At 41.3% G+C, this 16,048-nt stretch overlaps 1 protein-coding gene across 4 annotated transcripts in view; it reads right to left on the bottom strand.

The window, feature by feature from the left end:
- Positions 1 to 16,048, bottom strand: part of RELN (reelin) — an 856,893-nt gene that overhangs the window by 632,450 nt on the left and 208,395 nt on the right. For all 4 annotated transcript variants that reach the window (XM_063927014.1, XM_063927013.1, XM_063927012.1 and 1 more), the window contains exon 3: positions 2,896 to 3,031. In XM_063927014.1, the coding sequence (XP_063783084.1) occupies positions 2,896 to 3,031 (136 nt within the window). The remainder of the gene's footprint in view (positions 1 to 2,895; positions 3,032 to 16,048) is intronic.

Raw genomic sequence — 16,048 nt, forward strand, 5'->3', positions numbered from 1 at the left:
TCTCACCATTGAAAGAATGGTGGAGGATTATATGAGTGACCGCATCCAAGTAGGCACGTCAGACAGTCCGTACGTATACTGGCAGGAAAAAGAGGCAATTTGGAGGCCCTTGCAGAAACTGGCTTTATTTTACCTAAGTTGCCCACCCTCCAGTGTGTACTCCGAAAGAGTGTTTAGTGCAGCCGCTCACCTTGTCAGCAATCGGCGTACAAGGTTACTTCCAGAAAATGTGGAGAAGATGATGTTCATCAAAATGAATTATAATCAATTCACCAGCAATTGCCTCCAGATAGTACACGGGGACCTGAGATGGTGGATTCCAGTGGGGACGAATTAATAATCTGTGAGGAGGGGGATGTACACAGTGAAAGGGGTGAGGTATCGGACGCTGAGGAGGAGGTGGACATCTTGCCTCTGTAGAGCCAGTTTGTGCAAGGAGAGATTGATTGCTTCTTTTTTGGTGGGGGCCCAAACCAACCAGTCATTTCAGTCACAGTCGTGTGGCAGACCCTGTCGCTGAAATTATGGGTTTGTTAAAGTGTGCATGTCCTGTTTATACAACATAAGGGTGGGTGGGAGGGCCCAAGGACAATTCCATCTTGCACCTCTTTTTTCTTTCATTTTTCTTTGCATCATGTGCTGTTTGGGGACAATTTTTTGAAGTGCCATCCTGCCTGACACTGCAGTGCCACTCTTAGATGGGCCAGGTGTTTGTGTCGGCCACTTGTGTCGCTTAGCTTAGCCATCCAGCGAACTTGGTGCACCTCTTTTTTTCTTTGCATCATGTGCTGTTTGGGGACTATTTTTTTGAAGTGCCATCCTGTCTGACACTGCAGTGCCACTCCTAGATGGGCCAGGTGTTTGTGTCGGCCACTTGGGTCGCTTAGCTTAGTCACACAGCTACCTCATTGCGCCTCTTTTTTTCTTTGCATCATGTGCTGTTTGGGGACTATTTTTTTGAAGTGCCATCCTGTCTGACACTGCAGTGCCACCCTTAGATGGGCCAGGTGTTTGTGTCAGCCACTTGGGTCGCTTAGCTTAGTCATCCAGCGACCTCGGTGCAAATTTTAGGACTAAAAATAATATTGTTAGGTGTGAGGTGTTCAGAATAGACTGAAAATGAGTGGAAATTATGGTTATTGAGGTTAATAATACTATGGGATCAAAATGACCCCCAAATTCTATGATTTAAGCTGTTTTTGAGGTTTTTTTGTAAAAAACACACCCGAATCCGACAAAAAATTTTCAGGGAGGCTTTGCCAAAACGCGTACGAATACAAAACACGGCCGCGGAACCGAATCCAAAACCAAAACACAAAACCCGAAAATTGTCCGGTGCACATCACTAATATTTAGGGCGTGTTGCCAGTTTGCCAGGTAATGCAGAGGCAAACAGAGGTGGTAAAGAAGAAGGACAAGTTTCAGACTATCCTTTCAGTGGGACGGTTTTTGCACCATCATCACTTTATATGGGAATACAGATTTTGGTGCACAAGTAGTAACAGGGCTGTAGGTAGGGGTGCGTGACTGATCAGTACTCTGGGAGCATGTGGCTCATAGGGTGCTTGGAACAGCACCCTGCAGTTGGTGGTGCTACTGCAGAGCCAGCACGAGCACCAAAGGGATGCTCTTGCGTGCACCCTGCAGTAGCACCACCAGGCCATGCTCTACTTCCTAGTGAAAGGTGACCCACCCTCTATGCGTGATGCCACAACATTACAGGTTCCGGGGTGGGGCCGGCACAGGGTAGTATAGAGCCCTGCTCCAGGCCTTTGTAGCAATGTAAACACTTGAAAGTATACAAATGTCATAGTATCATACCTCCCAACTGTCCCGATTTCAGCGGTACAGTCCCGCTATTCGGACACTGTCCCGCTGTCCCTTCCCCGAGTCGCAGTGTCCCCCGGGCGGGGGGGGGGGGCAGTTGGGGGAGGCTTTGATCACCCGCTGCTTTGCTCTGCAAAGCAGCCGGTGATCACTGAATAGATACTGTGCACACCCGCACGGCATCTATTCAATGCTAAGGGGGGAGCAGGGGGCTGCCAGCTGCTCGGGTAGCACTGGGCACGCCCCCAAAATGCAAAAAAAAACGGGTCAGTGACACTCGGCCACACCCACTCAGCCGAGGCCACGCCCTCCCACATTAAGCCACGCCCCTTTCGGGACGCGCACGGCTTCGCCGCGCAGGGGTCCCGGTTTCTCCCTCATCAAAGTTGGGAGGTATGTAGTATGAGTACAGTAATCCTTGTCTACTTGAACACATCAATGATTGTGATATGCAACGTGTAACCACATAACTTCTTTGACAACGACTTTAATAGTGTTATGGTTATTTATCTATTATAGGGCTATACAACATATGTAGACCTGTACTGTAAGACCTGTATGCATAGTACAGTACTTATGGCTTTGTTTAAATAACAATTTGTAATGTAAAATATACAGAATACATTTACAATCAATGAGATTTTCCTACAGGAAATATATAAAACATACACCTATTAAAGATATATTAAATTCAAATTTCAAATTAGTGCAGAAGGATACAATGAACACACCATGCTCCTTGTGCTTCATTACACTGTTCAGTTCATAGAATCATACTCCATCTGTCCATCATAAAAGTACTACTAACAACATTCTATAACAACATACAATTACTGAATTAACTGGTACCATACATATAAATATGGTTTGCTGTCTGTTCCAAATAGGTTGAATTGCTTACTTTTTAACCATAAGCCTTATGTTATTTCCATTCATTGCTCTACTTTGAAATTAATTGCAAACTACTGAATTATCTCTTTTATGCCATATTACTATATTACATGTATTAAATCTCCCTTGTTGTAGCACAAAGTGATGAAATAAAATTATTTACATTTATGTACTTACATAAAGTTGACACATCCTGTACCTGCCGGCGGCGCTATCCATACAAAACTGAGGTTTGTTGTTGGCAGATGGCTTACATGTGAAGCAACAACGCTGCACATGAACTGGGTTCCAAACTGGTGGTCAGACATTATACCTGAGGAAATAAAAAAGGCAGCCATGGTAAGTGAGGATAATACACATATTCCAGTTCCAGTCATCTTAGTTTATACTATACACACAATAAGAGTGATCACTAGTACTAACATTGTTTCATAGCAATACAGTAGGAAGAGCCCCTGAAGTTTATCACAGCAAATTCACCCCACAATGTGCTACGAAAAGTCCACCGCGTGCAAGTTCTTTGTGAGCCTTCACCAGAGATTTGATTCTCTGGTGAATTACTTTTCAATGTTGAAGACTCTAATGCTGGCCATACATCAGGACGACGTGCATCCGATGCGAGTCGTATCACAATTTCCCTTCAACCTCCCCGTCAGCTTCCTGTCAGTCCCGGACACACGAGTGACACACAATGTGCTAACGACCCGTTGCAATTACCTTTGGCCCATAGTGACCAGAAGCATGTATAACATAGTATACTGACCTTGCATTAAAAGCTGCAGTTTTCAAACGAACGTGGTACTTGGCTGCAGTGAAGAAAATCACAGTTTACCTCAACTCCAAATCACCACAATTCCTTTGGGTTTGGTGCCCTTGGTACAGTATACCTACGCTAGATCATTCTCCAATCCTACTTCACATATGGCCTATGAAACCTTTTGTTTTGACCCCTCGCTCTGTTTCACCCTCCGTCGCAGGCACCCTCCTCTCCGGCAGCAGTAGACTCTGGCATAATGCTACTGCGCATGCGCAGGTCTCCGGGAACATGACGCTCGTACCTTGTTTACCGGGAACATCTCCAGTGCGCATGCACAAATCACTCAATGGCAGCGGCGGCAATTTTCCAAGTAATTCCTGTCCGCAGTGCAGGGCTGCCATCGCGGGACTCGGGAGGGGTAAGTATAATACATATGTGCAGTGTGTGCGGTGTGGGTCCCCCTGTACCCAGGGGCCTGTGTCTCCTTTACTTCAATTGGTTTTCTTTTCTGTAATGTACTGTTTTATTTTTTCTCTGTTCATCTTTGAAACTATAAATAGAATTCTATCTATCTATCTATCTATCTATCTATCTATCTATCTATCTATCTATCTAATAAATTTATGGAGAGAGAGAGAGAACAGAATAGGATGGCACTCCGAAAAGGAATATAAACAACCACTCAGCATGGTGTCATAGCCAATGTTTCAGGGAATGTATCCCTTTTATCAAGACATGATATATAATAAATATTCCCTTGATGTTGGGCTACAAGCTTAAATGCATTGTACAATCCATGAACTAAAACCCCATTATATATTGATGTACTGATGTATTAAGGTGAGTGACCTTACTATGGTGAGTGCTGGGCTTTCGGTACAATATTTAAACAATGTGGTCACAGGCCACTGCACCCCTGTCTGGGGGTGGTGAGTGCAGGTCTGCACCCATTGTACATATTTAAATTTAATAGATTGCAGTTATTCAACTTTCATTTTGTTCAACGTGGTGATTGCTCTCACTTGCATTAAAAGTGCAGGGCACAGTCAGTCCAGGAGAGGACAAAAGGTAGATGCTTATTCTTTTTACTACTGAAATTGTCTGTTGGATATTATAATATATGGTAAAGATTATGATGGAAGAAGATGGTGGTATGAGGGGATGTGAAGATGACGAAGATGCTTGAGGATATTAATGGATTCCAATAACAGGCGGCAGACAGTACACCCCGGGCAACCCTAGGAGGCATGCCTGCTCCAGTGGAAAGCCTTGGACAGAGTAGACTCTCTAGAAGTATTGGGGACCCTTTCAAAATGTGCCCTTGCTTGTGACTTTCCATTTGTGTATAACAGTATGTCAAGCTGATTGTTGGATATGTACAGTATATGGAAGCACTACTACAATTGTGACTAAACAGTGAAGCAGCCATTTTATTTTTACTGTTTTTGGAGTTTTCTAATCATTGCTATTTTTGATTAGTTGTATATTGTCCTGTCATTATATGATAACTATCCCTTACTCCCGGGAGTTTAAAGTAAGGTTTATACATTAATAAATGTTTATATATTTTAATATATTTTTTATTGTATTATCTCTATATGTGCATAGTGCCACAACATCTTAGGGTAGTTATGGTACAGTGAGAAACAGGTATTAGGTATATATTATAGAAGGTAATATTAAGTATAAGTTGGTAAGGAGTCTGGGCAGCCATCAGGGGGGGACTGTGAGGACTGGTGTCCCAGGCCCTTACAGAAAGGTGGGCCCACCCCTTGGTCCTACCGCCAATACCTGTAGAACTGCACCAGTCTGTGAATCAGCAGAAGGCTGATGTGCAGGGAGGACTTCCTAAAACAAGCCTTATCTGCACATCAGCACCCTGGAAAACATTTCTGTAGGTCCGCAACACTCCACCTATATGTAACGTCACAATTTACACAGAGGTGGAGCAGTGCTGCACAATCGTTTTTTGAGGAGCGAGGGGCCCTGTCTATTTTGTCAGTCCTGGGCCCCACAATTTCTGATGGCAGCCCTGAAAGGAGTTAATGCTTTATTAGGGTTAACTAAGATGTTTTTTTTTTTTTTTTAAATGAGACTGAGGGAAGTAATTAGAGGGTTAATGTTCATAAATGGAATTATTTGATGATGTTGGAACTAATTAATAACGGGAAATATGAAGGTATAAAGGTAATTATTGTAAAGGGGTTACTTATATTCATTTCATGGGGAGGGCTTATTTATTGATGAGACAATGATATTGTAAAGCAATCAGATATACTCTGTATTATATGGTGGTCACAATTGTTCTCTGTATTGTATGGCAGTCACTGATGCTCTCTGAATTGTATGGCAGTCACTGATGCTCTGTATTATATTGTGGTCACTGATTCTCTCTGATTGTATGGTGGTCACTAATGCTGTCTCTATTATATGACAGTCACAACTAATCTCTGCACTGTATGATACTTTCTGCATTATATGACAGTCACAGTAATGTTGACTGCGTTATATGGCAGTCACTGTGATGTTTTCTGTGAGAGGTAGTGAATTTATTGGCATGCACAATGTCGACAGCCATATTTCCAACAGCATTTAACTACTGTATGTCAGCATTATAACTTTAAACGTGATCATAAAACAGCATGTTTAAATTTATAATGCTAACACATTTACAATGCTTGAAATGACATTTCTACCGTGCTGCCTTTCTTTGTAACACATTACACTATCTATATTGTGACTGTTGACATTGCAAATATCAATGAAACATACTGTACCTATTTTCTGCTTTATCTAGTTAGTGGTCAATAAAGTGATACTGCATTATAGGATGCAGGTGGAGTTGAATATTTGCCTCAAGTGACAGAAACCCTAACTTAACCCATGGTCAGCAGGTAATATAACCAACGCTGCGCGTGTGTTGACTTCCTGATTTAAATACAAACATCCTGTATGAGATTGGCTGTTGCCTGGAATAGACAGAGGACCAGTACATTGCAGTATTTTTAAGAATATTAAACAAACTTTGTTAACCTACATTGCTGTGGCTCAACTGGCAGGAATGCTGGTTTGCAGTTCCAAAAGTCCAAGGATGAGATCCTTTGGAGCACATTTGTGCTTTTTTATTGCAGGATAGTGACACCATGCCTCTGACACTGTTTCATGATAATAATAATTACTACTACTACTTTATATACTAAATCACTAAGGTTTTAATTGAGAGTCAAATAAATTAGTAAATCAATATACATAATGTATATTCTCTGCACAAAATTACACTATAATGTAGTATTTCCATTCCTCTCCATCTTTATTATAGCACCCTCACTATCACAGCAGCTTTAGTTTAGGATTATGATTTTTATTTTTAGATTATTTTAAACAGGCTGTGTGAAGCATAATTCAGCTCTGCATTCATTTTATTTTATTTACAGTGAATGTCATCATTTACTCGGTATGTTAGTCAGCCTGACACAGTTTGCAATGGCATTTATGGAGGGGTAGCATTTAAAGGGCCTCATACACTAGGACGATAATGCCCGATTTAATCCGATTTCGGGCATTTGGCCCGATATATCGGATTAAATCGGGCATTTTGGAGGTGTTTCCGATCCGATCCGATGCACGTTCCTGTGAGCATCGGATCGGATCCCCCAGATTGAATGTGCTGCACATTCACTCACGTCCAACCCCGTAGGCATGGATGGGATCACCCTGGATCGCCCAAGATACATCATATGCAAAAAGACAGCATACGATGAATCTTGGGCGATCCTGCCCCCCGGGAGGCTGCCAGGGTGATCGCCGGCGACATGTCAGACGGACATGTTGCATTAGTGTATGGGGCCCTTAAGACTAATGCTTACCACAGACAACAGCATAATATGCAAATTTGCACAAACAGACATTTAAAATGAGTAGAGATGAGCGGATTCAGTTTCCTGGAAACCTAAACCACCCGAATTTAGGGGTTCCGACTCCCGAGTGGACTCGAGTCCCAACTCGGATCTTCCTGCCAGGCTCAAATCTGAAACAGAAGCTAGACATCCTCTTCCTAGCGTCTGATATGGTTTTGAAAGCTGTGTTCTGTCAGATCCAATCAGCGGCTGCTACCATGGTAACAGGCCGCTGGTTGGCTGAGAATGGCTGTCTCTCATCCATCCAGGGGCAGGTTAAAACGGTAGCTGCTGCTGTGGGATGTAATGGGGAGGACTAGCAGCATGTCACTTACCCATAAGCAGCCAATTGGAGCCACCAGACATTACGACTCGGAGCCAAGGAATGTCAGCATATCTCCCATGTGCTGGCTGCAGCATGGAACACTCAGCAGGTGAGAGAGAGGGAACGTGGCACCTCAGAGCAGGTAATGCAGTAAACAGCAGCAGTCAGCATTACACATTGCAGCGCACGCAGCTTACTTTCTTATGGGACCTTCCGCAGAATGCTGCTGCTGCTTCCTCACTGCCTGCCTCTCTTGTTGCAGGGACCCGGCCAGCAGCATGTGTCTGTGTGTGAAATACATGACAGTAGCCTCTCGTGCGGCTGCTATGTATGCAGCGCGCTGTGCTGTGATTGTGCTATGGTATCCAGATGATAGGTCGACAGTAAGAAGGTTGACATGGACAAAATGTTGACATTGTCAAAAGGTCGACATGGCAATGGTCGACACAAGAAAAGGCTGGCACACATAAGCTGGTTTAAATACTTCACAAACTTTTGCAAACTCTTGCATTCCAGCAGTAACTTTTGGACCCCCCCCCCTCCTCAGCAATTGTATTACGAGGAGTGGATGAAATTAACCCATTCCTGCCTATCAATGCTGCATGGTGTTCAGATCATAGCCGTAGTTGTAGAATAAAAGAAGCTTTGATTTAACACATTTCATTATTTGGGGTCATTCCGAGTTGTTCGCTCGCAAGGTGCTTTTAGCAGCTTTACACACGCTAAGCCGCCGCCTACTGGGAGTGAATCTTAGCTTATCAAAATTGCGAACGAAAGATTAGCAAAATTGCGAATAGACACTTCTTAGCAGTTTCTGAGTAGCTCCACACTTACTCGGCATCTGCGATCAGTTCAGTGCTTGTCGTTCCTGGTTTGACGTCACAAACACACCCAGCGTTCGCCCAAACACTCCTCCGTTTCTCCAGCCACTCCCGCGTTTTTCCCAGAAACTGTAGCGTTTTTTCGCACACACCCATAAAACGGCCTGTTTCCGCCCAGAAACACCCACTTCCTGTCAATCACATTACGATCACCAGAACGAAGAAAAAACCTTGTAATGCCGTGAGTAAAATACCTAATTGCATAGCAAATTTACTTGGCGCAGTCGCACTGCGGACATTGCGCATGCGCATTAGCGACTAATCGCTCCATTGCGAGAAAAAAATAACGAGCGAACAACTCGGAATGATCCCCATTGTCATTATCTAGTAAGAACTTGTTAGTATACCAATCATTTACACTGTGTTCTATCCAGTCAGTTAACATTTACAGTATATAGTAACATTACAAAATGTATAATTATATGACAAAGGTATACACACCCCATCCACAATAAACAGCTGATATAAGGGCTGAGCGCTGGAAACGTGTTTGCTTATTCGAATTGCACAAGGGGGACCACCTTGTAATCTCAGCTGCACACCCTGCTAAAATAAGAACTTGGTGCGCGGCCCGCATCCGCATTATGGCCCTCATTCCGAGTTGTTCGCTCGCATTGCACACGCTAGGCCGCCGCCCTCTGGGAGTTTAGACCCTTCCAAGTGTACCAGATGTTCTGCACTGTGTCTGACATGTTCTGCACTGTGTCTATCGCATGGTTCGCACCTGAACTGCCGGTGTGATGCCCCGCGTTGTTGCGGCGCGGGGCATCGCACAAGTGTATGGGCACCATTACAGCAAAGGCTGAATAATATACATGAAAGCGTCCCCAAATACACACCAAATTCCAGGGCAGACCCGGTTTAAGTCACATCTGACCCAGAAATTTCCCAGATGTGTGGTGTATTGTGAATGGGGGACTCAGAGTGAGACCCGGGAAATTCCTACGCTGATAGGCTTGGGTCATACCCGTGTATTTCCCGGCTCTTACATCTGAAAGGGGTATTACTCAGTAATTTGAAAATCATCACAGGTCCTTTTTCTGTGTGATAGGGTCAGCGTGGGTCGAAATTCCTGGGACTTCGACTTCGGATTTTACCAGGGTCAAAGTATTGTCAATTTCAACCCAGGGTTGACCCTTTCACACAGAGGAAATACCCGTGTTAATCTGCAAATTACCAAGTAGAAATGCTTGACTCTGTGAATTGCTTTTCCCGGGTTTTAGGGACATTTCTGTCTGAAAGTGGTATAATACTGTTTTTTTCCCAAATTTGTAAAACTTGTACATAACCACAAAAAAAAATCACTTTACAGTATTGTGGGATACAGATTTCTTTTTTCATTTGCTGAAAAACATTTATTGTCACCTTGGGAGGGGGGGGGGATTCAAATGTTTGAAAAGTCATTTGGGTGTCTGTTTTTTCCTATCTAATAGACAGGGGAAAAACAGACGCCCAACCGACTGTTCAAACATTTAATTTCCCCCTAAGAGTCTTCTAGACTGTCCTGCTATCTTAGTTGACAGTTTTTTGGGACCAGTATGATTTTCCCAGTTTTTCATGTTCTTCTGTCAGGTCCCTTATTGTAAAAAAGTTGCATGACCTCGCTCCTTAAAACATTGTTTCTTTATATTGAATTCTGTAATAAAAAGACAATTTGAATTTGTTTTTAGCTTCATGTTGCCTTTAATTCAAAATATAAGTGGTCTAATGCAGCAGAGTGAGTATTATGCTAGTAGAGTAACTTACTTTGGATGAAATTGCTTGGCACATGGAAAAAACATGGAGACACATTAAAGTGCCTGTGTAGACTTGTGATTCTGGCACTTATATCCACTTGTGTTTGAATAGAAGTGGGACAAAGTAAGGCAATCTAATGTAGATACAGTAGAGTGCAGTATGGAAATATTAGTGTAACACAAAGGCAGAACAGTAGCTACATGTGGGACATCCGAGTAGTCAGAGCCAGGTGCAAATTTCTTTAGAAAGCCACCTTTGATTGGCTGATTGTGAATACACCACTGATGCTGATAGGTGTTTTCACTGCTGTTCAAACGTGTATATATTATGATTTTGGCTTCGTGTTTTAGAAAAATAAACTTTCTCCATACACAAGATAAAGGGGCTTTTTAAGTGATTTCTGATTTAATACTATGGTCAGACTTGCTGGAATTCCTGCACAGCCTGCACCTCACAGGCTATAACATCAGCCCCAGAGAGTTATTTCTGCTGTATTAGTGAGTTTTTATTTTTAAGTCATATTGAAGTCTAAGCGTGTATGTGTAATTCCCAAACAAAATGTATGAATTGTGGGTGCATATGCTGTCTGCCATGGCTTAGGGTGCCTCAGACCCAGATCTCGTTGCTTACCAGTTTGAGTTCTAACACGGTGGTTGTGGGGGTCCACAGTCCTCCGGCCGTCTGCATGTGAAACTGCACTGGTGTCTCACAAGCTGTGGCTACTGACCAGCTTAGCTGGTCCCAGCCTGGCATCCAGCTCAGCCGGTCCCAATCCGCTATTCAGCACAGCTGGTTCCAGCCCGGCATCCAGCTCAGCTGATCCCAGCCCAGCATCAAATACAGCTGGTTCCAGCCCCGCCTCTGGCACAGCCGGTTCCAACCCGGTCTCCAGGACAGTCAGATCTGGTCCAGTCTCCAGCATGGCTGGTTCCAGCCTCATTGCCAGCACATGCGGTTCCAGTCTGGCCCCCAACACAGCCGTTTCCAGCCCGGTCTCCAGCAAGTCTGATTCCAGCCCGGTCTCCAGCTCAGCTAGTTTCAGCTTGTTGTTCAGCCCAACCAGTTCCAGTCTGGACAGCAAGTCCAGTTCCATCCAAACTACCAGAACCACAGATCCTTCAAGACATTGTTTTCAACTTGGCTCTAGTATCACGTTTTACTGTTCTAAGCCAAGTTCCAGAGATGTGCATCACCAGTTTCAGCCCAGTTCCAGAGATATTCACTACTGGTCATGGTCCAACTCTTACCTCTCTATACTAGCACCTAGTTCTCCTGCATCCAAGGTCTTCTGAGTCTACGTTTCTTAACAGGGTCTACCTTTTGCCAGTATTCTTTATCCACATGCATCTTCCATGCACAGGAACTTTATTAAGCCACCCAGCTTTCTGCATACAGTCTCTACTCCAACTAGTTCACTCGGCCACATTCCAGGAACACAGACTAACCCTGAACTGATACTGTCAATGCAGAATCATACACGGATGGAAATACATTCTTTGTTAAGGAGAGCGTCCTCTCTTGAGCCTCTATGAACCGCAAACACAGACGAGTACTAACCTGACCATGTGTCTTCTCTCCATCAACCATGGCAGAGGATGTGTCCGTGAGTGTCTCAGTCCTGTATGGAAACTGTTTATTACACTAAAGAACCTGATTTTACTATTGTGTCACCACTGTATCATATGGACCAAGCCACCATTAGCAGCACACACCTACACACACGTAAAACTAAATATTTATGAACCTCTGTTAGTTTCCCAACTGATATATTTGTCACATGCAGTTATTCCCTTTCTATGTTCCATAAAAGTATATAAACTTTGCAAATTTCTGGTGATCAACACAAGTTCATAATTTCAAATACAGTAGAATCCAATTGAAGCAATTTAATACAGCTTTGGTATCTTTTTACGATTACATGTTAGCAACATATTTTTTAAGAAAGATGTATCCGCATAATGATGCACGTTATGTAAATTAATAGGTTCCTGTAATGGTGGGCCTTCTATAATGTTTTTGAAAACATTTCTGCATTTTGGTAGACAATAAAAATTGGGATAACTGGATTATGGACAAATATGTAACAACATTAATTTTTGTTTATATTACCTTTAAAGCTTCAACAACTGAAAGCCAATTAATAAACCCTTGTGTGGTCCTAATTAGTAATTTCGTATAATTTTGCACCCAATGGTCCATTCAATATAGTAATCCCCATTTAAAGGGCTAATCCCCCTCCCTTATGTACTTGTTTCATAATAATGTTCTGATTATCTATTAGTTGCTTAAAAATGATTGCTCTTGGAATGTTCTATTCTTTTCTTTATTTGTATTCATCCTTTCTAATTCAGAAAACTATGTTTAAGCAATTCATATTAAATAGCAATATACCTTCCTTTGATTCTAATGAAAATAATTTGGATGATTAAGACCTGATTTCAAAACATCCTAATCCTTTATGTAGTCCTATTTTTTATGGAGGAGAATATCTCAAAGAGTGTATAAAAATATATGTTTAAAGTAAGTTTTCTAATAGCTTTGGCTAAGATCAAAAATAAAGTAAAATAATTGCTCCTATTAGTTGGGGTGAAATATAGACCTTTCTTAAGTAATGACATTTCACTACTGGCAAGAACATTATTGGACAAGTGTAATGTTTCATAAGTTCCTAGTTCTATTATTTCTGGTATATGTGTATTCCTCTTGCCTTTTTGTATTTTCTTCTTGTTCCAGTTTTTGGGAACACCTGTCTTCATAGGAGAAGCTAAGGTTTTTTTTTTTCCTTTTAGATTTCTGTGAGGTGAATCTTTTGGTTCATTCAAATGAGCTCTTCTTGAAAAATGACTTTTGCTTGGTGAATCTATATCATATTCTAAAGGTGGAGAACAGATGCCCAAAGTAATGGATCTGTAGATACTGTAAATTGATGTTTTATTTGTATCTCTCCATTATGTACTAAAAATAAAGTTCTCCATGTTTTATAGGCCATCTAGATATTTTGGACTAGAACATAGATTTGGTTAACTTCGAAATCTACTCCCATTTTCAACTGTATTCAGATCGTAATTTTTTTTATCTCTTTGAATTTTGTTTGCCTCTTTACACATGCACATACCTAATGGATACAATGTTATTAATTGATTTATCACAGCAAATTGTAACCATGCCCAGTTAACACACAATATTCAGTTTAACACAAAAATATCATCATTAGCTTTTTATTGAGTCACTGTAATGTATTGCAATCATACTGTACATACAGCATTGTATTTTATTCACTTGTGCAAGGTAATTATTGCATGTGCTCCCTTTAAATCAATATGATACATCACATATTATTAGCCATAATCATTACCAACTGTTAGGCTAATGTTAAAAGCCAGTTTACAGAATCAGCATTTTAAAACTTAAAAAATATGTGCTTATTTATATGTGACTCTAGATCTAATACAGAATAGGAATAATAATTCATTCAGTTGTTTCATTTAGAAAAAAAATAAATCCCCCAGCACACCATAATGGACCAGCAAAAGAAACAGCCATCATAAATCCTACATGATAATAGTAATGCATGCAGATATCTCAGTTACATACAGTTGGAAACATATGGTAAGCCATCAGCCACGGCAAGGTGTCTCTGCTCTAGTAAAACTTCATGCCAGATTAATAATGGTAAAAATCCATATATAATGTGGTATTGATACAGCATGCTTTTTCATAAAAATCTGTGCACACTAACCATTAGGTTCTGCTGAATAAGAGTCAAGTTCATAAATGATTGAACACATTGCTTTAAAGTACGATAAATACAGCTCACACAAACTGTGTCTAGTTGAAACATGTAATTTATGTAATAGTAAAAGTGAGGGCTTATTGAGAAAAGAGCTCAGTAGACTTCTGTCTCCCCTCACATACTGTAAATGCCTCTTATAAACACTAGTGACAAGTTTAGTTACAAGGCTGCGGATTCTGTGTTTTCAGAATTTGTGGTACTAATGTTTACCGATCTGGAGCCTTCTTAAATCCACTGATTAGTACAAATAGTACTGTACATATATAGCTACAGTATAATTTAGCCCATGCACTTCATCGAAACGGAAACATACAGTATGAAGGATGCGTGCGTAGTGACAGCTGCTGGTAGACTATTATACCTAGGAAGAATTTGTTATAATAACCTTTAGACTAGGGAGAAATTAATCAACTCATCTAAAGGGTGAAGAAGTGGACAAGTTAAGAAGTTGCTCATAGCAACCAATCATTTTCTATCTAGAATTTATCAAGTATATTCTATAAACTGATGGCTTGGGGCCACCTGTTGCCCATCACTGCTTTAGAATGTTTGATATATCTCCCCCAAAGAACAGCAAGAAAGTGGAAAGACCTACACAGTAGATCAGAACAGTGATGACAGCATCTGCCTGCTTACTGCAATAACAGGCAACGAGAAGGAATGTCCAATAGAGAGAGCTGTGCAACAGACTGACTAGCAAATTGACTTTTAACATATACTGTACACTCCATCTATTCAATTTGCAGTCTTCTTTTTTTCCAGATCTATGAAATCCCAAGATATAACTTCATGTGACACACAGGATTGGAATAAAAATATACCACTGCCATGTTACTAGAAAATATGAAACCAATCACTCCAATAAAATTATACCCCTTTTCACATACCCACGTCTACTCAGAAATGTTGTATGCTGATTTTGCTCATCCTTCAACCCTTGGGGGCAGATGTACTAACCTGGAGAAGGCATAAGGAAGTGATAAACCAGTGATATGTGCAAGGCGATAAAGGCACCAGCCAATAAGATCCTAACTGATAATTTACATAATGGAGCTGATTGGCTGGTGCCTTTATCACCTTGCACATATCACTGCTTTATCACTTCCTTATGCCTTCTCCAGGTTAATACATCTGCCCCTTGGTCCCTTACCAACATTCACATTTTACAGTTACACAATGGCTTGTGATACCAATGACTGACCTCTGAGTCTTGGTTTTACAACCATCTTAGACTTTGCTCAGAATTAACAATCAAATGGATTATTTACAAGTAATTAAAACTGTTAATTAAGTGGCAAGGTCTTCTTTAACAGGAAGATGGCTGCTATGCATTCCAGTGTATGTACACTGTGCTTAGACAGCAGCACAGACATAACACTTGGGCTCTGCTGCGCAATAATTGATGCATTGAAACGTCATGTCGGACATGGAAGAGAGGATGATTAATGATACAAAATGTGTTAAGAGTCATTCACTGAAAACCATTCTAGATTTTCAACTATTGAAAATGTATAAAGGAAGCCCAGATGTTAGTCAACAAAGAGCACCATAAATGCCACTTGTTCATTTCACACCATTCACGTTAAACTGTTTCCTTTCGAGAAGGATCCTTGCAAGACATGTTTATAACACAATAAGGTGAACAGAATTAGTGAGCCTTGTCCCTAGTCTGCCAAGATGTTCGTGTCTGCACTGATGCTAAGAGTACAGAAGGGGCACAATGGAGTTCTTTTACAAGGCAATAAATATCAGATACAGTACTTTATAATAATACCAATAATCTTCAATTACACCAAAACCATGCTTGGTATCTGTCATGATAATGGCCTAATTTGAAATTAAGAAAATAATATATTAACATGATCATGAGCTTCTCAAAGGTTGGTTTTCAAAAAATGTAAGCAAATTCCTGTTAAGTATTCTAGTGGTTAATTAGTATGC

This window comes from Pseudophryne corroboree, chromosome 6, assembly GCF_028390025.1.
Source record: "Pseudophryne corroboree isolate aPseCor3 chromosome 6, aPseCor3.hap2, whole genome shotgun sequence".
Taxonomy (NCBI): domain Eukaryota; kingdom Metazoa; phylum Chordata; class Amphibia; order Anura; family Myobatrachidae; genus Pseudophryne; species Pseudophryne corroboree.